Source organism: Gigantopelta aegis, chromosome 1 (genome assembly GCF_016097555.1).
Source record: "Gigantopelta aegis isolate Gae_Host chromosome 1, Gae_host_genome, whole genome shotgun sequence".
In the NCBI taxonomy this organism is placed as follows: domain Eukaryota; kingdom Metazoa; phylum Mollusca; class Gastropoda; order Neomphalida; family Peltospiridae; genus Gigantopelta; species Gigantopelta aegis.
In genome coordinates, this window is record NC_054699.1 from 41318187 (window position 1) to 41341953 (window position 23767).

General features: G+C 39.9%; 1 protein-coding gene across 1 annotated transcript in view; it reads left to right on the top strand.

Annotated features, from left to right (window-relative positions):
- The window catches only part of LOC121375090 (DNA replication licensing factor mcm7-like), a 33954-nt gene extending 16280 nt beyond the window's left edge, over positions 1–17674 (top strand). The window contains 8 exon segments of the mRNA XM_041502326.1: positions 641–772; positions 1541–1624; positions 2384–2595; positions 6697–6878; positions 8842–8925; positions 9133–9301; positions 16106–16215; positions 17142–17674. Coding sequence (XP_041358260.1) covers positions 641–772; positions 1541–1624; positions 2384–2595; positions 6697–6878; positions 8842–8925; positions 9133–9301; positions 16106–16215; positions 17142–17349 — 1181 coding nt within the window. The 3' untranslated portion in view covers positions 17350–17674.
- Positions 17675–23767: the final 6093 nt, after the last annotated feature.

Genomic DNA, 23767 nt, shown 5'->3' on the forward strand with positions numbered 1-23767 from the left:
AAGGGATCTTTTATAACCGTAAATAAAATGTGTTGAGTGCATCGTTAAATAAAACATTTCTTTCTTTCTAAAATAAAACAGAATCACAAGTTAAAAAGCAGATGAGATAATTGAACATAAATATGGTTTTAGTAGGTGAATTTCTATTTTACCTGCCTATATCTAAAAATTTGATTTGTATTCACTGTTTACGAGCTCTGCCGTGCTTACAGACCTAATTCTGCATCGTGTTGTGTTGTTATGACACCAAAACTTTTATTATATACCTATTCAGTCTTACTATAGTGATAAAGATATTTTCAAACCATGTGATAAAGGTATTTTGTATCACACACGTGTGATCTGGACGGGAATTTTTAAATGGGGAATTCCCTTTTTATTTTTACTACAGATAGCACCTTTTGTTTACTGAAGTCATATATGATCGTATTTGAAACGTTACACAAGATTCTTAACGTTAGTAAATCCATGAAAGGAGTTTTGATCATAGATTTAACAAAGTGTTATAATGTTAAATTAAAAAACAATGTATGTGAAGTTCTGTATATTTAGTTATTTGGTTGAAGGAATATTGTTTACATTTCAAAACACAAGTTAATGAATTGGTGTTAATTTTGTATTATTATTATTTTATTATTAGAGGATGATTTTTACGACAAGCTTGCCAGCAGCATTGCCCCCGAGATCTACGGGCACGAGGACGTGAAGAAAGCTCTACTGCTGTTACTGGTCGGGGGCGTCGACCAGTCGCCAAAAGGAATGAAGATCAGAGGTACAGAATTAAAAGATATTAAACGAACTTTAGCGAGTGACAATGAAAATTATTTCACAAGGGATATAAACATGTTACAAAATGGTATCGAGTTTAATGTCCTATTTATTACCTGTAATCGATCTTAATTTATATCACTCATCTCGTTTTGTTGACGTTCTTTGTAAGGTTGTAGTACGCCAATCGATGACATTCTAGTAGGACGTATCACTTTGATATGTATCAAGATATTTTTAACCATATGGGTAATAATATGCTGTAAACCCCAGAGAAAACTTTCATGTTGTTCACATCCAACCACAAATCGTGAAATTTATACGCACCCATTATTTTTATTGCCACGTTCTTTAACTAAATATTGAATCAGCTTGGCAATTATTTTATATATCTAGACAAGAAGTTAGGTTTATAAAATGCAATATATACCAGTATCCAGATTTTGGATTTGTTAGTGTTACAACTAGAGTCCCAGGGTTTCTGCCAGAGGGTGAAACAGGTATGGCGCAATACTCAAATATTTTGGCAGTGTTTGTTTTTTTAAATTAATCTTTTGACGAAATTAATTACTCTTACAATTACTGTATGATTTTGTTAACCCTAACACTAAACTTAACCCATTTTCTTTCTGGGGGAGGACCCTCATACCAGGTGAAAGTTTACCATTTGGCTACGTCCTGCCCCTGTATCTTGGAATCTATTTGATTGTAGGATTACTTTAATAGTAACTATTAAAACCAGCAACGTTTTGACATTCTTGTTTTATTTCAGGCAACATAAACATCTGTCTGATGGGCGATCCTGGAGTGGCAAAGTCACAGTTACTTTCTTACATCGACAGGCTGGCACCCAGATGTGAGTGGTCTGAAAGTCGTGAAAGAAAAGGAATGTTTGTTTAACGAAACCTCCGCACATTTTAAACTCTTTGGTGACTTAATATCAGAGTTAGAATTTTTATCAAATCCACTGCATTAAAAATTCACTAGGCCTACTTTACTAAATTAATACAATTTTACTAAATAGTAATAATCAGATATGTCACCTAAAGAGCGAGGTAGAGCTCTGGATGGGAGCCGATGGCTTGACCACAACACCACCGAGACCGGTTACAGACCCAAGTTTGGCTTTCATGAGGATTATTCAAGGGCCATAACTCTTTGAGTTTGTCAAATGTTTGAGATAATTATGATCCTTGATCTTTGAAATTAGTTGTGCCCAGCTGGGGATGTATGGATTTAGCAGCAATCTCAGACTGCTTGTTACTGTGGGCTCAACCAATGTTCAGTGGTCTACTTATATGCAGCGATAGAAATAAGCAGAATTTTTCATTAGTCTATCGGGCAAGTACATCAAGAAATCTACTTGTCCAGCAATATTTTCACATGTCCAAATAAATGTTTTGTCTTATTCAAGTACAAGGACCGTATTTTTGATTGCTCAAAATTAACTTTTACTTGTCCACTGGACAAACATTGAGGTACATTTTGCTTGTCTGTGCAGATTTTCACTTGTCAGGACAAACGGACAAGTGCTTATTTCGAACACCGACATGTATATTTTATTTTATGACTATAGTCTCAACTGAAGTAAATCTTCACTCTGTTTTATATTCAGGTCAGTATACGACCGGTCGTGGTTCGTCGGGTGTGGGTTTGACTGCGGCCGTCATGAAGGATCCAGTCACTGGGGAGATGACACTGGAGGGCGGGGCGCTCGTCCTGGCAGATCAAGGGGTGTGCTGCATCGACGAGTTCGACAAGATGATGGACGGCGACCGCTCGGCCATTCATGAGGTTATGGAGCAGCAGACAATCTCCATTGCAAAGGTGGATAATTATGCCAGTCATAGATATTTTTATATGTATATACTCTTCAAAAAAAGTAGGGGAACTCTAATAAGCATTTACAATTGCCAAAATTGTAAGGTATATTAGCTGTGGGGAATGGTTATACGATAATAGTGAATTAATTGGGCAAACATTACAACCGGTAGTACAGTATTACAGTAGGATTTATGACCACCAAAGATCTTGAAGAACAATTGGGGTCAGAAATGAAATTTGAAAGTTGAAGTTTTTTTATCAGTAAATCGCAAATTCATATTATAAAAATTACTAAAAACAAAACAAAACAACAACTGTATGATTAACAGAATGAAAAAGATTGACAGAAATAATGTTCCACAGTGATTAATCACCTTCCTGGAAATTGTCAGTCGAGAATGACACCCCATGCACGTGTACGGGGCAACTGTGTGATGCATGTGCAAACTATGGAATGTGTTTCGGTGTGTTGATAAACAGATAAACAGACCTGAACGTTCTTTACTAGGATGTCTGTGGTCAAAACGTATGTTCAATCTAATAGTTGATATTAACATCAATATTTCAGGTTCCATTACTTTTTTAAAGAGTATATAATACTGTAAAACGGGCAATATTCGCGGGAGTAAATTTTCGCGACCAGTCATTTATAGCCATTTCGCGGTTTGTAATTTTCGCGTAGTTGTGTGTTTTTTTGTGTTTTTTCTCAAGTCAGTAAAAAAGAAGGAAATAAAGAATGCAAAAGAACAAATGCAATACTGAATACTTTTTAATCCACAAAGATAAAAGAACTGTGACTGACTTAGCCTAATAGTATTGATCGATAACCAAGTGGTACAATCACATGCGTTTTATCTCGAGATGGCCGCTTGGCTCATGCACAATGAATGACTGTAATCTCGAATGTGGATTAATCAACTCTCCCGTAAGTGTTCTAATTAATAAATTTCTGTTGTTGAAAACGTCTCATCTATTTTGTTTGTGTACACACATTCTCAAAAGTACCAACGGTTAGGCTTACGTCAAGACATCGGAATGAGTCGGTCATTTCAATTGGTCAGATAAAACTAGCAGGATGTACTAATTTCTAAACGTTTACTTACGAATTAATATACAGAATTGACTTAGAAAATGTTTGTTAAAAAATATTTTAGTTTCAGTCTTCACAAAAGTTCTGTAACGTTAATATGGCAGGTTCAATTTTACATTGGTTAAAAAAAAATGCTACTAAGCCTGAAACTGTTGGTTTACCCGACCCCTTAATGTGTTCAACAATTGAAGATGTTCAGTGTACACAGGCCGCAAATGATGCAGTTGATAAGTTAAACTCTGTAACAAATCGAAAAAGAAAACGTGGTGACTATGAAATGTATGATGCAGAACAGAGAGCAAAAATTGCTAAACTAGCCATAGATATTGGACCAACAAAAGCTGCCAAAAAACTGTCGGGGACACTGGCAAAAAATATTAATGAAAGCACAGTCTGGTCAATCAAATCGGCTTACCTACGGAAGATGAAACAGGCTGATTATGGCACGCCGATATCGACACTATCCAAAGGAAAACGTGGTCCACAGGACTGGATACGTAAAGTTCGTTTATCAGGTGGAATTGTAAATTCAAGAACTGTTATGGGTGGCATTGAAGGCATTGTGATAAAGTTCGACAGAAACCGACTGCAGAAGTATGGAGGCCATGTTAATGTGAAAGTAACCCTGGCCAAATCAATTCTTGATAGAATGGGATTTGTCAAAAGAAAGGGAACCAAAGATTCGAAGAAACTTCCAGATGACTTTGATAGCATAAAGTCCACGTTTTTAACCAGAGTGAATGACTGCCGAAAGGAGCACAACGTTCCCAATGAGATGATCATCAACTGGGACCAGACGGGTGTAAATTTGGTTCCAGGTGGAGAGTGGACCATGGAAGAGAAGGGCAGTAAACAAGTGACAATCACCGGCATCGACGACAAACGTCAAATCACGTCTTTACTGGCTGTGTCAATGACGGGCGAGTTTCTCCCCCCACAGATACTATATGGTGGGAAAACGCAACGCTGTCACCCTACAGTCGAGTTTCCTGACGAATGGGATATTCATCACACGGAAAATCATTGGAGTAACGGGGAGTCGATGATCCGATATGTGGATACTATCGTCGTTCCATTTATGGAGAACAAGCGGAAACAGCTAGGCTTGCCAAGTGACCAAAAAGGTTTGGCAATTTTTGACGTTTTTAGAGCGCACCAGGACAAAATGATGTTGAACAAACTACATTTGAACAACATCAAATGTGTCTTTGTACCAGCATGTTATACAGACAGACTACAACCACTTGATCTGTCAGTGAATAAGGATTACAAAGATGAACTGAAACAATGTTTTCAAAACTGGTACGCAAATGAAGTGACTAACCAGATTTCTGAAATTGAAGACACCGAAGGCGAGGTTGACTTTTCAAAAATCTGTTGATTTGCGAACGAGCAACATGAAACCCATTCATGCCAGATGGTTAATTCATGTTCAGGAACGGGTTGCTTTAAAGAGGGACATGCTTGTGAGTGGCTTTCGTCAAGCTGGTCTTCTAGAAAATAGTACGGAGTAAGAAACACGTGTATATAGCTGCTACCGGAAGTAGTAGTAGTAGAACTGATTTGGACTTTTTTATTTTTTATTCTTGCAGCTATTGATTGGATACTTACCAGTGTTGATTTTAATTTTTGAAACAAATTTGTGAGTAAATTAAATGTTTTAACCTTATTTTTGTTTGTGTTATTTTTTGTTAAAGATGATTATAGTATTAATATTCGCGTTAATTTTCGTGGTCAAATTAAAATTGCGAAAAACGCAAAAATTACACCCACGCGAATATTACCCGTTTTACAGTATAGCCAAATGGGAAAGAGTTATCCTTCTCATACCAGGGCTCGGTTTCCGTCAGAACTGATTCCTGTAAGAGGCGTTTCAGAATTTGATCACATGGGGCAGGTTTTACGATTCCAGTAGCGATAGGGTCAACTTTTGCATTTAGCTCAGTAAAATATTTACGCTCTGGTCCATTTCTTACAAACTATAATTCCCAGATCCGTGAAACTAGGTTTGTAGTTGCTGCTATAATGTGCATCTCGGTGCATGTTATAAAGTTTATTAACCTTCTGACTACTGGCGGCGAGATACCTCGCCAGTCGACATACTCTACACTGTATACAGTGCATTCCCCAATTCATATTTCCCGCTCTTTTTGCACACGGCACTCACAGGAAGCAATTTATTAACAGGAAATGGCAGGGCTAGCTCGGGTGATCAGAAATGTTCGCCAAATCATCTAGTTAAACTTTAAAGATTGCAAAAACCCAGATATTTTCTAATAAAATAACAATTACTACAAGAAATTTCTTCGCCAAATTTAAATAAACTTTGCCAATTGGTTTTAAATTTGCAGTTAGCGAACTTGCGAGTACAATGGATTATATTATTATTTTGAGTTGAAAAAGTTGTTTTCAGCAAGTATTTTCACTTGACAACTATGGCGGCACATCGCGGTCATTTTCAGGGATCGATAGCTGATTGTGATAGCTAATGTGATAATAAATTTGATCGTTTTACCAACAACGAAAATCACCAAATATTGGAATATGAATTGTAGTTCATTTTTAAAAAAACCAATTCTGGTCAGGAAACCACTGTTATTGTGAATAATGGGCATAAATACTGGACAGCTGGCCACAAATACCCGTACGTAAACGCGAATTTTTTTTGGCCTAATTTTAATCAACATCAGTCGATTTAAAATATAAAAATTAAAAATAACTTGCTAATTCAAGTGTGAACTTTATTTTATGTATTTATAAAACATTTAAGTGAATGTCAATAAAAATTATAAACTGGAACCCACTCAACTTGGGGTTTTTTTCAAAAATTAATCCAGTAGTCTAAAGGTTAAATTATGTGGGTTTGGTGGGGGCGGTGTTTTATTTGATTTTATTTTGTAAGAACTAGATTAATCCTGAATGTTACATGACCATTTATTTCTTTGTTCACCAAATTGGTTAATTGTAGGCAAGACATTTATTTCTGCATGTTTTAAAATGATTATATTTTGTAGGCAGGAATTATGACCAGTTTGAACGCGCGGGTGTCGATCCTGGCCGCGGCGAACCCTGCGTACGGACGCTACAACCCGAAGAAGTCGATCGAACAGAACATCCAACTCCCAGCCGCCCTCCTGTCCAGGTTCGACCTGCTCTGGCTACTCCAGGACAAAGCTGACCGGGACAACGACCTCCGGTAATGACCAACATCAATATTTACATCCCGGGACTAGCTCTGAATGTGCAGAAAATTTATCTATTTAACCCACTATTATTTTCCAAAAAAATGCCAATCATTATATGAAATTATTTCGCCAAAATTAAAATAAAATTCACCAGTTGAGTTTAAAATTCGCAATTGACGAGTGGCAGAGTTAGCCCTGCATCCGCTATGACAAATGACCGACATAAAAGATAATAAAACTTAGAAAAACCCACAAAAATAATACTTACCGATTCAAACTTTATTTTATATATTTATAAAACATTTAAGTGAATGTCAATAAAAATTATAAACTTGTACCCACTTAATGTGGGGGTTTTTTCTTCAAAAATTAATCCAGTAGTTTAAAGGTTAAATTATGTGGGTTTGGTGGGGGCGGTGTTTTATTTTAGCTACCTATTTATGTTAGCCCTGCATCCGCTATACCGGCCTCGGTGGCGTCGTGGCAGGCCATCGGTCTACAGGCTGGTAGGTACTGGGTTCGGATCCCAGTCGAGGCATGGGATTTTTAATCCAGATGCCGACTCCAAACCCTGAGTGAGTGCTCCGCAAGGCTCAATGGGTAGGTGTAAACCACTTGCACCGACCAGTGATCCATAACTGGTTCAACAAAGGCCATGGTTTGTGCTATCCTGCCTGTGGGAAGCGCAAATAAAAGATCCCTTGCTGCCTGTCGTAAAAAGAGTAGTCTATGTGGCGACAGCGGGTTTCCTCTAAAAACAGTGTCGTTAAATAAACAAACTACTTTTTTGCATCCGCTATGACAAATGACCGACATCAACAGTTTACATCTGTTGTGACATTCATAAGCGGAGGGTTTCTCATACAAAGGTGCAGAATTAAAAAAATATTTCACTAGCCTGACGGACCAGAACCAACTAAAATTTACTAGCCCGCCAGAATTTCTACTAGTCTGCCAGCGTATAGAAAAATATTACTGTTTATCAATATAATAATATATACACTTGTCTTCTCTTCAAATGATATATTAAGTATCCTTGGTTTAGTGATAAAAATCGTATTGCAAACAAAATCAAGTCCAATACCTTAATTGTCAAATCAATAAAAAATAAAAAGTTTATATTGACCTTTAACCGTCTCTGTTTCCGGCATCTGTTAGTCCGTCAAAAAAAAGAAAGATCGTCTTGTAGGACTAGTAGTTGCATTTTTTAACTCAACCGTAAGAATCTGGCAAGCGGTGAGTGCTTTCTGCACCCTTGTGACACCAATTTGTCTGGGGTGCATCCATCATTTGAAGTCTGTTTTCTACGGTTTTTATTGAATTGTGAAACTTGTTACAGTGGTCCTCTGGGGAAATCTTCACAAACTTAATTGAAATCACAAGCTCATCCTAGTTATTAGGCTGGGTAAAATGTGTTGGGGGTTTTCCAGTACTTTACATGCAACATGCAACATTTTGCAAAAAATTCAGTTTTCGTACATCCAATATCCAAATATCTACTAGCCATGGAATCTGTGATTTTTTAAATTTATTAGCCATGATTAAGAATTCACTAGCCCTACTTTACAGTTATTATAATTTTACAATCAGGTATGTTACCTAAAGAGGGAGATAGAGATTAAAACATTAACATTGAGGGTTGGGGTGGGGTCAGGATATTCATATTCACAAAATAGACTTTTGCAACATTTAGTAGCCGTCGGGCATGGCAATAGTAGTTATTTACTAGCCCAACATTGAATATCACTAGCCATCAGAGTGGGCTACCATAATCTAGAAGCCCTGTCAAGCATGGCAATGGTAGTTATTTACTAGGCCAACATAGAATATCACTAGCCATGGGAGTGGGGCTACCATAACCTAGAAGCTCTGTAGTTAAAACAATAGACATAGGCGCCTTGGATGCTAATGTAAATAGCTTTGAAATGTAAATTACCATTTTTTAATGAACTGATCCACGTTTTGTTTTTGCAGGTTGGCTCAGCATATTACTTACGTTCATCAGCACAACATACACCCACCCCTGCAGTTCACCCCCCTCGAGATGAAAGTTATGAGGTACGGCATATTTCATAAAGTCACATTGAACAACTTGTTAATTGGAACTTTACTGATAGCAAAACTCTCTGTCTCTGTCTCTCTCTCTCTCTCTCTCTCTCTCTCTCTCTCTCTGTCTGTCTGTCTGTCTCTGTCTCTGTCTCTGTCTCTGTCTCTGTCTCTGTCTGTCTGTCAATGGCTGATTAAGATGTCTAGTATTTGTTACAGGCGTTACATTGCTCTGTGTAAGAAGAAGTGCCCGGTGATCCCCGAGGTGTTGGCGGAATACATCACAGGTGCGTATGTGGAGATGAGGAAGGAAGCGCGGAACAACAAGGACATGACCTTCACCAGCGCAAGGACGCTGCTTGCCATCCTCCGACTGGCCACTGCATTGGTACATACTCATTTAATACATTACTTGCTCATTTAGTATGTTATATACCCATTTAATACATTATTTATCTATTTAATATGTTGCATATCCATTTAATACCCATTTGAAATATGTCTACATACAGCAAAATATCCTTTTAGTCATAGTTTTTTCTGCAAATGTCACATTAAAAAAGAAATTACCATAGCCAGGCTCAAAATTGCCAGCGGTGGACTGTTTCACCCATGGCAATTCTTTTAAAAATTGCTGTGTGAGACAAATTCTTATATTTGAACCCTGCAGTTCTAGATATTGCTCAAATGCATTCTGCATTCCACAAAATATAGATGCTGCATCAGGTCTTGCTCGAAACATATTTTACGAACACATGACCATTTTTATCAAAACGAATGAAGAACAATTTCGGGTTTGTTTATCACCTATGTTTCTAGACTGATAATGGGCACCATTCCCCACCATTCTACAGAGGCTATGTCGTTTTTTATTCCCAATTTTGGAATAAAAAAATTCCAATCTGAATGTAAATCTCATTCACTTGACAAACCTACCCTCCCCATTAATGTTTTGTAATGCACAATAGATATACTTATTTGAATAAACACAAGTACATGTATATATATATATACAACACATTACTTTTTTAATTCTAGCCTGGTTTAATAAGATGTTCTTGAAATGAAACTGAAAATTTCCAATTTTTGGTAAAACGACGCTAAAATTCCCAATTTCAAAGCCATGGGCGTCAAATTTTACAAATAAAACGCTGGATGAATCTGTTAAACCATCAGACGAAGCACTTATGTATTTAACATTATTAATATCAGATGCCAACTTGTTTCATTCAACCTGTGCTATGACTTGTGTAAACATTTTGGCTGATGTATTATTAGTGTAAGTCTTACGAATGTCTGTCCCTCTTGTTGCGTCCAGTCTGTACATCCACTCATAGTCCGTGAACTCCTGCTGCGTCCAGTCTGCACATCCACTCATAGTCCATGAACTCCTGCTGCGTCCAGTCTGTACATCCACTCATAGTCTGTGAACTCCTGCTGCGTCCAGTCTGTACATCCACTCATAGTCCATGAACTCCTGCTGCGTCCAGTCTGCACATCCACTCAGTCTGTGAACTCCTTCTGCATCAAGTCTGTACATCCACTCATAGTCCGTGAACTCCTGCTGCGTCCAGTCTGCACGTCCAGTCTGCACATACACTCATAGTCCATGAACTCCTGCTGCGTCCAGTCTGTACATCCACTCATAGTCCGTGAACTCCTGCTGCGTCAAGTCTGTACATCCACTCATAGTCCGTGAACTCCTGCTGCGTCCAGTCTGTACATCCACTCATAGTCTGTGAACTCTTGCTGCGTCCAGTCTGTACATCCACTCATAGTCTGTGAACTCCTGCTGCATCTAGTCTGTACATCCACTCATAGTCCTTGAACTCCTGCTGCGTCCAGTCTGTACATCCACTCATAGTCCATGAACTCCTGCTGCGTCCAGTCTGTACATCCACTCATAGTCTGTGAACTCCTTCTGCGTCCAGTCTGTACATCCACTCATAGTCTGTGAACTCCTTCTGCATCAAGTCTGTACATCCACTCATAGTCCGTGAACTCCTTCTGCATCAAGTCTGTACATCCACTCATAGTCCGTGAACTCCTGCTGTGTCCAGTCTGTACATCCACTCATAGTCCGTAAACTCCTGCTGTGTCCAGTCTGCACATCCACTCATAGTCCGTGAACTCCTGCTGCGTCAAGTCTGTACATCCACTCATAGTCCGTGAACTCCATAGTCCGTGAACTCCTGCTGTGTCCAGTCTGCACATCCACTCATAGTCCGTGAACTCCTGCTGCGTCAAGTCTGTACATCCACTCATAGTCTGCAAACTCCTGCTGCGTCCAGTCTGTACATCCACTCATAGTCCATGAACTCCTGCTGGGTCACGTCTGTACATCCACTCATAGTCCATGAACTCTTGCTGCGTCCAGTCTGTACATCCACTCATAGTCTGTGAACTCCTTCTGCGTCCAGTCTGTACATCCACTCATAGTCTGTGAACTCCTTCTGCATCAAGTCTGTACATCCACTCATAGTCCGTGAACTCCTTCTGCATCAAGTCTGTACATCCACTCATAGTCCGTGAACTCCTGCTGTGTCCAGTCTGTACATCCACTCATAGTCCGTGAACTCCTGTGTCCAGTCTGCACATCCACTCATAGTCCGTGAACTCCTGCTGTGTCCAGTCTGCACATCCACTCATAGTCCGTGAACTCCATAGTCCGTGAACTCCTGCTGTGTCCAGTCTGCACATCCACTCATAGTCCGTGAACTCCTGCTGCGTCAAGTCTGTACATCCACTCATAGTCCGTGAACTCCTGCTGCGTCCAGTCTGTATATCCACTCATAGTCCGTGAACTCCTGCTGCGTCCAGTCTGTACATCCACTCATAGTCCGTGAACTCCTGCTGCATCCAGTCTGTACATCCACTCATAGTCCGTGAACTGTTGCTACGTCCAGTCTGTACATCCACTCATAGTCTGTGAACTCCTGCTGCGTCCAGTCTGTACATCCACTCATAGTCCGTGAACTCATGCTGCATCCAGTCTGTACATCCACTCATAGTCCGTGAACTCCTGCTGGGTCACGTCTGTACATCCACTCATAGTCCGTGAACTCATGCTGGGTCACGTCTGTACATCCACTCATAGTCCGTGAACTCCTGCTGGGTCACGTCTGTACATCCACTCATAGTTGCGAACTCCTGCTGGGTCACGTCTGTACATCCACTCATAGTCCGTGAACTCCTGCTGCGTCCAGTCTGTACATCCACTCATAGTCCGTGAACTCTTGCTGCATCCAGTCTGTACATCCACTCATAGTCCATGAACTCCTGCTGGGTCACGTCTGTACATCCACTCATAGTCCGTGAACTCCTGCTGCGTCCAGTCTGCACATCCACTTAGTCCGTGAACTCCTGCGTCAAGTCTGTACATCCACTCATAGTACGTGAACTCCTTCTGCGTCAAGTCTGTACATCCACTCATAGTCTGTGAACTCCTGCTGCGTCAAGTCTGTACATCCACTCATAGTCTGTGAACTCCTGCTGCATCCAGTCTGTACATCCACTCATAGTCTGTGAACTCCTGCTGCATCAAGTCTGTACATCCACTCATAGTCCGTGAACTCCTGCTGCGTCCAGTCTGTACATCCACTCATAGTCCGTGAACTCTTGCTGCATCCAGTCTGTACATCCACTCATAGTCTGCGAACTCCTGCTGGGTCACGTCTGTACATCCACTCATAGTCCGTGAACTCCTGCTGCGTCCAGTCTGTACATCCACTCATAGTCTGTGAACTCTTGCTGCATCCAGTCTGTACATCCACTCATAGTCCATGAACTCCTGCTGGGTCACGTCTGTACATCCACTCATAGTCCGTGAACTCCTGCTGCGTCCAGTCTGCACATCCACTTAGTCCGTGAACTCCTGCGTCAAGTCTGTACATCCACTCATAGTCTGTGAACTCCTGCTGCATCCAGTCTGTACATCCACTCATAGTCTGTGAACTCCTGCTGCGTCAAGTCTGCACATCCACTCAGTCCATGAACTCCTGCTGGGTCACGTCTGTACATCCACTCATAGCCTGTGAACTCCTGCTGCATCCAGTCTGTACATCCACTCATAGTCTGTGAACTCCTGCTGGGTCATGTCTGTACATCCACTCATAGTCCGTGAACTCCTGCTGCGTCCAGTCTGCACATCCACTTAGTCCGTGAACTCCTGCGTCAAGTCTGTACATCCACTCATAGTCTGTGAACTCCTGCTGCATCAAGTCTGCACATCCACTTAGTCCGTGAACTCCTGCATCAAGTCTGTACATCCACTCATAGTCCGTGAACTCCTGCTGCGTCCAGTCTGCACATCCACTTAGTCCGTGAACTCCTGCATCAAGTCTGTACATCCACTCATAGTCTGTGAACTCCTGCTGCATCAAGTCTGCACATCCACTCATAGTCTGTGAACTCCTGCTGCGTCCAGTCTGTACATCCACTCATAGTCTGTGAACTCCTGCTGCGTCCAGTCTGCACATCCACTCATAGTCTGTGAACTCCTGCTGCGTCCAGTCTGCACATCCACTCATAGTCCATGAACTCTTGCTACGTCCAGTCTGTACATCCACTTATAGTCCGTGAAAAGGCGATTATGTAGAGCAAGTGAATAGCAAGTTTTGAAAAGTTTGCTTAATCTTGCCAAAATATCTTTGTTCAGATCAAAAATAGTTTTATAACCAATCGTTTTAGTGGCTTTTCCTTGGCTTTCATTACTGCTTTTGCTTAAGCATGGTTGGTAGATGATTCATGGAGTTTTAATAGTTTCGAGTTTACAGCAAATAAATTTAAGCAGAAATAAATCTGTGCATACATCCGAAAATTAATATAAACACCTACCAAGGGACATAATCGGAAATGGATAAAATCCCGGAATTTTTTTTAACAGTAACATGACATTTCGGTCCCAAATCATTACGTCACCTATGGGTCTAATGCAGTAAATATAAAAATAAAGTTTGTGTATGTGAATATATTTATGTACATACTTTCTGATAGATAATATAGTCTAGGCTCGCGCCCCCCCCCCCCCCCCCCCCAAATAAAAAATAAAATAAAAATCAGTGCATAAATTTAACATGTAATAAAGAAGCATAAACAACAAAATGCATAATGATTATACGACTAGGCTTTAAAATCAACAATATGAAAATAATCTGATATTTAGGATAAAAAATACAACACACAATGACTGAATAATCTCATTTAATCAAACAACAAAAATGCGCTATGGGCCGTAAAAAGACTAGTGCCGACTAGTGTTATGGGGCCAAAACGTCTCGGGGTGCGAATTGTCTGGAACGCCTTCGTAACTATTTTACAAAATGACAATGTCACTTACAACATGTTCCGAAGATCTAGTGTTCAACAAATGGCGCTCCATGTTCATTTTATAAAAATGATCGATTTATTGTTTTGTGAATGGTTTTTTAATTTAAAAAAAAGAAAGAATTCAAGCTTAATTTGATGGTCGTCAGACGGGCTATCTTTGTAATATTCGTAGTCGCCCTTCGCCAATAAAGGTTGCCACGGGCGACCGTTAATTTTCAACTCTGTAAAGAAATGATCACACTGACGTGTGAGTCGTACTGATTGCAAATCTCGTGTCAGGATTCATGTATTACCTTCGCTCTCACTTGGGCACTACATGAATTTTGACATTCGTTTCGTAATATCGATACAACATAAGCTCATATTTTTAAAAATAATTTAACTAGGTTTCTCCATCTGTTAAAATTATTTTTCAAGTAGTAAATAACTGGATTGAAACCAAAAAAAAAAAATATTTATATATATTCTCCGTATTCTCTCGGCTATATTTATGACTCTTTCCGGAAATTGTCCTACATTTGCTTTGAACCGAATTAGTGTTTCCTCATCAATGTGATTATTACTAACATACCGGCCTTGGTGGCGAGGCATGAATGTTGACGAATATTGAAAAAAGAAGTGACCCATTGGCTATCGGCCTGCCCGTAGCCATATGTCTGATGCCATATAACTAAATAAAAATGTATAGTGTGTCGTTAAATAAATAACATTTCCCTCCTTCCTTCTAAAGGCATTAAAAGACAACTGTAGTCATTTAATATGGTCAGTTATTGGCATTCTGGACAAGAAATGACCAGCGTCATGGTTAGGCCATCGGTTTACAGGCTGGTAGGTACTGGGTTCGGATCCCAGTCGAGGCATGGGATTTTTAATCCAGATACCGACTCCAAACCCTGAGTGAGTGCTCCGCAAGGCTCAATGGGTAGGTGTAAACCACTTGCACTGACCAGTGATCCTTGCTGCCTGTCGTAAAAGAGTAGCCTATGTGGCGACAGCGGGTTTCCTCTAATAAACAGTGTCAGAATGACCATATGTTTGACGTCCAATAGCCGATGATAAGATAAAAAATCAATGTGCTCTAGTGACGTCGTTAAATAAAACAAACTTTACTTTTCAAACCAAACTGAAATTATTTACAAAAAATTTGTTTTGATAGAATGATGGGACAGACTTGTAGTTATAAGTCAGTGTTTCTGCCAGAAAGAAATAGTTGGGTATGGCACTATTGAATTCAATCCAACCAGTCAACATGGGGTGGAGACAAAATACTGGAACAGCAAAGCTATGCAGTATCACCGGAAAATGATAATGCAGTACACAGACAAAAGGCAGAATTGCGGGTGCTTTTAGTTGCCTTCATTCCTTTACCAAGAATGTTGATTGAACCTATCAGTGTTCGAAATAAGCACTTGTCCGTTTGTCCTGACAAGTGAAAATCTGCTCCGACAAACAAACTATACCTTGGTGGTTGTCCAGTGGATAAGCATGTTCAAAATGGTTTCATTTTGAGCAATAAAAAACATTGTCCTTGTACTTGAAACAATCAAACAAACCATTTATCCGGTGGACTAGTCAAAAATTCTCCTTATTTCTATCACTGCCTGTGCATTTTGTAAAGAAACTTTTTTTTATTGAATTTTTATTTTAAAAAATGTTTTGCGAGTTGGTATGGTTTTAAATCCAATTCATCAGTTCCCTTTTGCCACAAATGGACTAGACATGCAACCATTTCTGCGGTTCAGAATAGAGATCAGTTAAAAATTTCCATGTTTTATATTTTAACTTTAAAGTTAACTTCAACTCCATATTCCCAGTTACATTTAAAACTTGTGTCCACAATCTTGACCGTGTCCTTGCTTTGTAGGCGCGGCTGCGTCTGGCGGATGTGGTGGAGAAGGAAGATGTAAACGAAGCGATGCGACTCACAGAGATGTCCAAAGATTCCCTAAACCCGCACCACGACGTGCACAAACGGTTTGTTACGATTTTTACCTGTAACACCTGTCAGCCCTTCTGACTGTGCAGTTTACTTTTCAGTCTGACAACATAGTAAGTGGGATGGGATGCATATAAAAGATCCCTTGCTGACTTACTACTACTAGTGCTGTTGAATTTATCAAGTTAACCTTTAGACTACTGGATTAATTTTTGAGAAAAAAACATATTGAGTGGGTACCAGTTTATACTTTTTACTGACATATATTCACTTAAATGTTTTATAAATACATGAAATAAAGTTCATATATGAATCTGTAAGTATTATTTTCGTGGGTTTTTGTAATTTTTATGATCAGTTAATGGTGATTAAAATTAGGCAAAAAATTTAAAAAGTCACGGTTACTTACGGGCATTTGTGGCTAGCTGTCCAGTATTTATGTCCATTATTCCTGATAACAGTGGTTTTCTGACCAGAATGTTTAAAAAAAAAAAAAAATACAATTCACATTGCAATATATGGTGATTTTCGTTGTTGGTAAAACGATCTAATTTATTATCAAATTAGCTATCACAATCAGCTATCGATGCCTGAAAATGACCGCGACATGCCACCATTGTTGTCAAGTGAAAATACTTACTGAACTCAAAATTCCAAGCTATTTTCCTTTGAAAACAAACAAAAGCTAACATGCTATAAACTAAACTGTTTCCTGTTAAGAAAAAACGTTTTCGGTGAGTATCGTGTGCAAAACGGCAGGAAATATGAATTGGGGAATGCACTGTATACAGTGTACAGTATGTCGACTGACGTGATGTCAGTAGTCAGAAGGTTAAAACCAAATATACAGATATTCTTTGATGCCTATCTCACAATTAACAATATTTAGCTGTACTTTTTTTTTTTTAATTTATTATTATTATTTTATTTTTATTAATGTAATTTTTTTTTTTTTTTTTTACAGGACACAAAACTTCACAGATCAGATTTTCGCGATAGTGCGTGAGATGGCCCCCGACAAGGGAGTTAAGTCTGTCAAGGTTAATGACATCATGGAGCAGTGCACGTCGAAGGGTTTCAAGCCGGACCAAGTGGATGCGTGCATCGAGGAGTACGAGGAACTGAACGTGTGGCAGGTGAACAACGCCAGGACGCGCCTCACATTCATCTAGACACTCGCAGTCGGGAACATTATGTTAGCCTCACCTTCATCTAGACACTTGCAGACGGGAACATTATGTTAGTCTCATGTTCATCTAGACACTCGTAGACGGGAACATTATGTTAGCCTCATGTTCATCTAGACACTTGCAGACGGGGACATTATGTTAGTCGGACATCTGAGACTGTTAGAAAGTTTTAGCTCTCTTTATGTAGTGTTTTCCCTAGAAATTTGGCAAGGCATGTTAGAAACAACACTGGGGGCATTTTCACCATTTTCAGGACACTGTTTTTGCATTAAATGTAATTAATGTTCTTGCTTTAATAAATGAATGGAAAAATATATAACAGAGATATTTTTATTAATTAATAATAATTTTTTTTAGTGTTTTATCAAGGCATTTTTAGAATTAATTTTTGAAAAAGGTGTTTTCAATCTTAGTGCAGCATGGCACTGATTAAGGCAAGATGGTGCTAGACTAGTGAGGCATGGTGCCGCGCCATGCTAAAACAAGCTAGGGAAAACACTGTTGTATTATGTGTAAAGAATTACATGTTGCCAGGTGAACCAACGCCAAGATGCACCTCACTTTCAACTAACATAACACTCGCAGATGAGAACGCTATGTCAGCTGGATATTTGAGACTGTTTTAAAAAGTTCTAGCAGAAAACTAGCGCTGAGAACATTATATACTGATGGACAGAAATAAAGCATCACACAGATAGTAACAAGAAATAATGACTGCATCAAAAATCAATTCATATTGCAGGGCATAAAATTTGACACGAACGATTTTGTCGTTCGTCTGTCAGTTATGCAAAACCAATATCAACATAAACAACCGATAGTTCGTGCAAAAGCTGTAATCGTTCGTCAGAAAATTTGAAAAAGACGTGTTGGCTATTTTGTTTTCACTGTTTTTGGAAGAAAATAATAAAATAACGGGCCTACATTGCCAATTGTTGGTTAGTTTGGCCGATATGGGATTCGCATAATTTTGGTACTTTCCGATCAGACCCGGAAGCGTTATTAAAGCTCAATGCTTCCGGGAAATCCCGGTTTATTATCATTTTATTCAGATTATTGTTTGGCACCAATAAGTACTCTCCTGTAAAAAAACGGGCAGCTTTCAAGTTGGTTCTAGCATACATTTTTTAAAAACTTTTTTTGTTGTTGTATTTATGATAGGACATTTGAATGGAGAAAAGCTACGAATTTTGTTCATATTGCATTCTCGTTTAATTGCTGTGATCCATTAAAATTTGCATTTGTATCTAACTACTGAAGAAAATCGTTCGTGTAAAACTGAAACCACACAAACGGCATGTCGGTTGTCTAAAAAATTCAAACTGTATGCCCTGTATTGTCAGAAGTTGATTGGGAAGATATAGTCAGTACATTCAACATTACAGACATTCAATCCCACATTACAACTTGGTATGAAATACAGACATTACAGATAGTAGTGAATTAAATTTTGTCTACAATTTGATGTGTTCCCTTATTTCTTTCCATCAGTATATTAGTCTAACATCTGAGACTCTTAGAACATTATAACAACACTCGGAGACATTAGGTTATTGTGAAATCTGAGACTATTAGAAAGTCTTAACGGAACACTCAGATGGGAACATTATTTTAGTCCGAAATCTGAGACTATATTAGAAAGCTTTGGCCATCTTTGTATTATATAAAGAATTGTGTTTTGGCAGGTGAACATTAAAACGAGTCCATTGCATGTATCGGGGGAAAATTGTGTTAAGTATCACATTGTGATTTGCTGCACAAGTTTCAGAGATTGCTACACAATTTTTAAAAACATTAAACAGTAGTTGCAAATCGAGGAATATTGCTGATCAAGATTTGAAAACACAATGTTCCCTATTTATACTGAATTACTGAGCTGAGGGCACCAGAGAACGTTTTATTCCATATTTATCTTTTTCTTTTTTTCAAATTTATCTAATCAGTGAATGCAGGAGTTGAAATAAAAATGTTGGCGTGGCAAGTAAATTTTTCCTTTAATTTAAGAGCAAAAGCTAGAAATTGAGCAGCATTTCTACAACACAGGTTTTGATATAAATTCTATAGGTGTCCAATACATTCAACATGGGAAGTAAAATCTGATTTTCAGAAAGCATATTGCAATTTGTTTTTTTGGTAATGCAAGTAGTCATTAGAACATATGGAATTGTATAACATACATTGAGTTTTATACCAGTTTTGGACGATATGACAGGGTCCAGCATATTGTAATTAGTTTTTTTGGTAATGCAAGTAGTCATTAGAACATATGGAATTGTATAACATACATGGAGTCTTATACCAGTTTTGGGCGATATGACAGGGTCCAGCATATTCACTAGCCCTCGGTCCCGGCTAATGACTGTTTATTCTGGGCTACTGGAAATGATCAACTGTATTACTATAATATAAGCCAAAGCTTCTGTGAGGACTAGTGACTTTCTTTGTTGAATTCTGAGTATGAGGTAAGCCGACCTCGCTGTTTTAAGGGGAAGCTGTCGATATCCCACTTTAAGGGGAACTATCACCATCTCACTTTAAGGGGAACTATCACCATCTCACTTTAAGGGGAACTATAACCATCTCACTTTAAGGGGAACTATCACCATCTCACTTTAAGGGGAACTACCACCATCTCACTTTAAGGGGAACTATCACCATCCCACTTTAAGGGGAACTATCACCATCTCACTTTAAGGGGAACTATCACTATCCCACTTTAAGGGGAACTATCACCATCTCACTTTAAGGGGAACTATCACCATCCCACTTTAAGGGGAACTATCACCATCCCACTGTTTAAGGGGAACTATCACCATCTCACTGTTAAAGGGGAACTATCACTATCCCACTGTTTAAGGGGAACTATCACTATCCCACTGTTTAAGGGGAACTATCACTATCCCGCTGTTAAAGGGGAACTATCACTATCCCATTGTTTAAGGGGAGCTATCACCATCCCACTGTTTAAGGGGAACTATCACTCACTGTTAAAGGGGAGCTATCACTATCCCACTGTTAAAGGGGAGCTATCACTATCCCACTGTTTAAGGGGAGCTATCACTGTTAAAGGGGAGTTATCACTATCCCACTGTTTAAGGGTCATTATCACTGTTAAAGGGGAGTTATCACTATCCCACTGTTAAAGGGGAGCTATCACGGTTTAAAGGGAGTTACCACTATCCCGCTGTTTAAGGGGAGCTATCACTATCCCGCTGTTTAAGGGGAGCTATCACTATCCCACTATTAAAGGGGAACTATCACTATCCCACTGTTAAGGGGGAACTATCACTATCCCACCATTTAAGGGGAGCTATCACTATCCCACTGTTTAAGGGGAGCTATCACTATCTCATTGTTAAAGGGGAGCTATCACTATCCCGTTAAAGGGGCGCGATCACTATCCCACTGTTAAAGGGGAACTATCACTATCCCACTGTTAAAGGGGAGCTATCACTATCCCACTGTTAAAGGGGAGCTATCACTATCCCGTTAAAGGGGCGCGATCACTATCCCACTGTTAAAGGGGAGCTATCACTATCCCACTGTTAAAGGGGAGCTATCACTATCCCACTGTTTAAGGGGAGCTATCACTGTTAAAGGGGAGTTATCACTATCCCACTGTTTAAGGGTCATTATCACTGTTAAAGGGGAGTTATCACTATCCCACTGTTAAAGGGGAGCTATCACTATCCCACTGTTTAAGGGTCACTATCACTGTTAAAGGGGAGCTATCACTATCCCACTGTTTAAGGGGAGCTATCACTGTTAAAGGGGAGCTATCACTATCCCACTGTTTAAGGGGAGCTATCACTGTTAAAGGGGAGCTATCACTATCCCACTGTTAAAGGGGAGCTATCACTATCCCACTGTTTAAGGGGAGCTATCACTGTTAAAGGGGAGTTATCACTATCCCACTGTTTAAGGGTCATTATCACTGTTAAAGGGGAGTTATCACTATCCCACTGTTAAAGGGGAGCTATCACGGTTTAAAGGGAGTTACCACTATCCTGCTGTTTAAGGGGAGCTATCACTATCCTGCTGTTTAAGGGGAGCTATCACTATCCCACTATTAAAGGGGAACGATCACTATCCCACTGTTAAAGGGGAACTATCACTATCCCACCATTTAAGGGGAGCTATCACTATCCCACTGTTTAAGGGGAGCTATCACTATCTCATTGTTTAAGGGGAACTACCACCATCCCACTTTAAGGAGAACTATCACCATCTCACTTTAAGGGGAACTATCACCATCTCACTTTAAGGGGAACTATCACCATCCCATTTTAAGGGGAACTATCACCATCTCACTTTAAGGGGAACTATCACCATCTCACTTTAAGGGGAACTATCACCATCCCACTTTAAGGGGAACTATCACTATCCCACTGTTTAAGGGGAACTATCACCATCCCACTTTAAGGGGAACTATCACCATCCCACTTTAAGGGGAACTATCACCATCTCACTTTAAGGGGAACTATCACCATCCCACTTTAAGGGGAACTATCACTATCCCACTGTTTAAGGGGAACTATCACTATCCCGCTGTTAAAGGGGAACTATCACTATCCCATTGTTTAAGGGGAGCTATCACCATCCCACTGTTTAAGGGGAACTATCACTCACTGTTAAAGGGGAGCTATCACTATCCCACTGTTAAAGGGGAGCTATCACTATCCCACTGTTAAAGGGGAGCTATCACTATCCCACTGTTTAAGGGGAGCTATCACTGTTAAAGGGGAGTTATCACTATCCCACTGTTTAAGGGTCATTATCACTGTTAAAGGGGAGTTATCACTATCCCACTGTTAAAGGGGAGCTATCACGGTTTAAAGGGAGTTACCACTATCCCGCTGTTTAAGGGGAGCTATCACTATCCCGCTGTTTAAGGGGAGCTATCACTATCCCACTATTAAAGGGGAACTATCACTATCCCACTGTTAAAGGGGAACTATCACTATCCCACCATTTAAGGGGAGCTATCACTATCCCACTGTTTAAGGGGAGCTATCACTATCTCATTGTTAAAGGGGAGCTATCACTATCCCGTTAAAGGGGCGCGATCACTATCCCACTGTTAAAGGGGAACTATCACTATCCCACTGTTAAAGGGGAGCTATCACTATCCCACTGTTAAAGGGGAGCTATCACTATCCCGTTAAAGGGGCGCGATCACTATCCCACTGTTAAAGGGGAACTATCACTATCCCACTGTTAAAGGGGAGCTATCACTATCCCACTGTTAAAGGGGAGCTATCACTATCCCAACGTTTAAGGGGAGCTATCACCATCCCAACGTTTAAGGGGAGCTATCACTATCCCGTTGTTAAAGGGGAGCTATCACTACCCCACTGTTAAAGGGGAGCTATCACTATCCCACTGTTAAAGGGGAGCTATCACTATCCCACTGTTAAAGGGGAACTATCACTATCCCACTGTTAAAGGGGAGCTATCACTATCCCACTGTTAAAGGGGAGCTATCACGGTTTAAAGGGAGTTATCACTATCCCACTGTTAAAGGGGAGCTATCACTATCCCACTGTTAAAGGGGAGCTATCACGGTTTAAAGGGAGTTATCACTATCCCACTGTTTAAGGGGAGCTATCACCATCCCACTGTTTAAGGGGAACTATCACTCACTGTTAAAGGGGAGCTATCACTATCCCACTGTTAAAGGGGAGCTATCACTATCCCACTGTTTAAGGGGAGCTATCACTGTTAAAGGGGAGTTATCACTATCCCACTGTTTAAGGGTCATTATCACTGTTAAAGGGGAGTTATCACTATCCCACTGTTAAAGGGGAGCTATCACGGTTTAAAGGGAGTTACCACTATCCCGCTGTTTAAGGGGAGCTATCACTATCCCACTGTTTAAGGGGAGCTATCACTATCCCACTATTAAAGGGGAACTATCACTATCCCACTGTTAAAGGGGAACTATCACTATCCCACCATTTAAGGGAGCTATCACTATCCCACTGTTTAAGGGGAGCTATCACTATCTCATTGTTAAAGGGGAGCTATCACTATCCCGTTAAAGGGGCGCGATCACTATCCCACTGTTAAAGGGGAACTATCACTATCCCACTGTTAAAGGGGAGCTATCACTATCCCACTGTTAAAGGGGAGCTATCACTATCCCGTTAAAGGGGCGCGATCACTATCCCACTGTTAAAGGGGAACTATCACTATCCCACTGTTAAAGGGGAGCTATCACTATCCCACTGTTAAAGGGGAGCTATCACTATCCCAACGTTTAAGGGGAGCTATCACCATCCCAACGTTTAAGGGGAGCTATCACTATCCCGTTGTTAAAGGGGAGCTATCACTACCCCACTGTTAAAGGGGAGCTATCACTATCCCACTGTTAAAGGGGAGCTATCACTATCCCACTGTT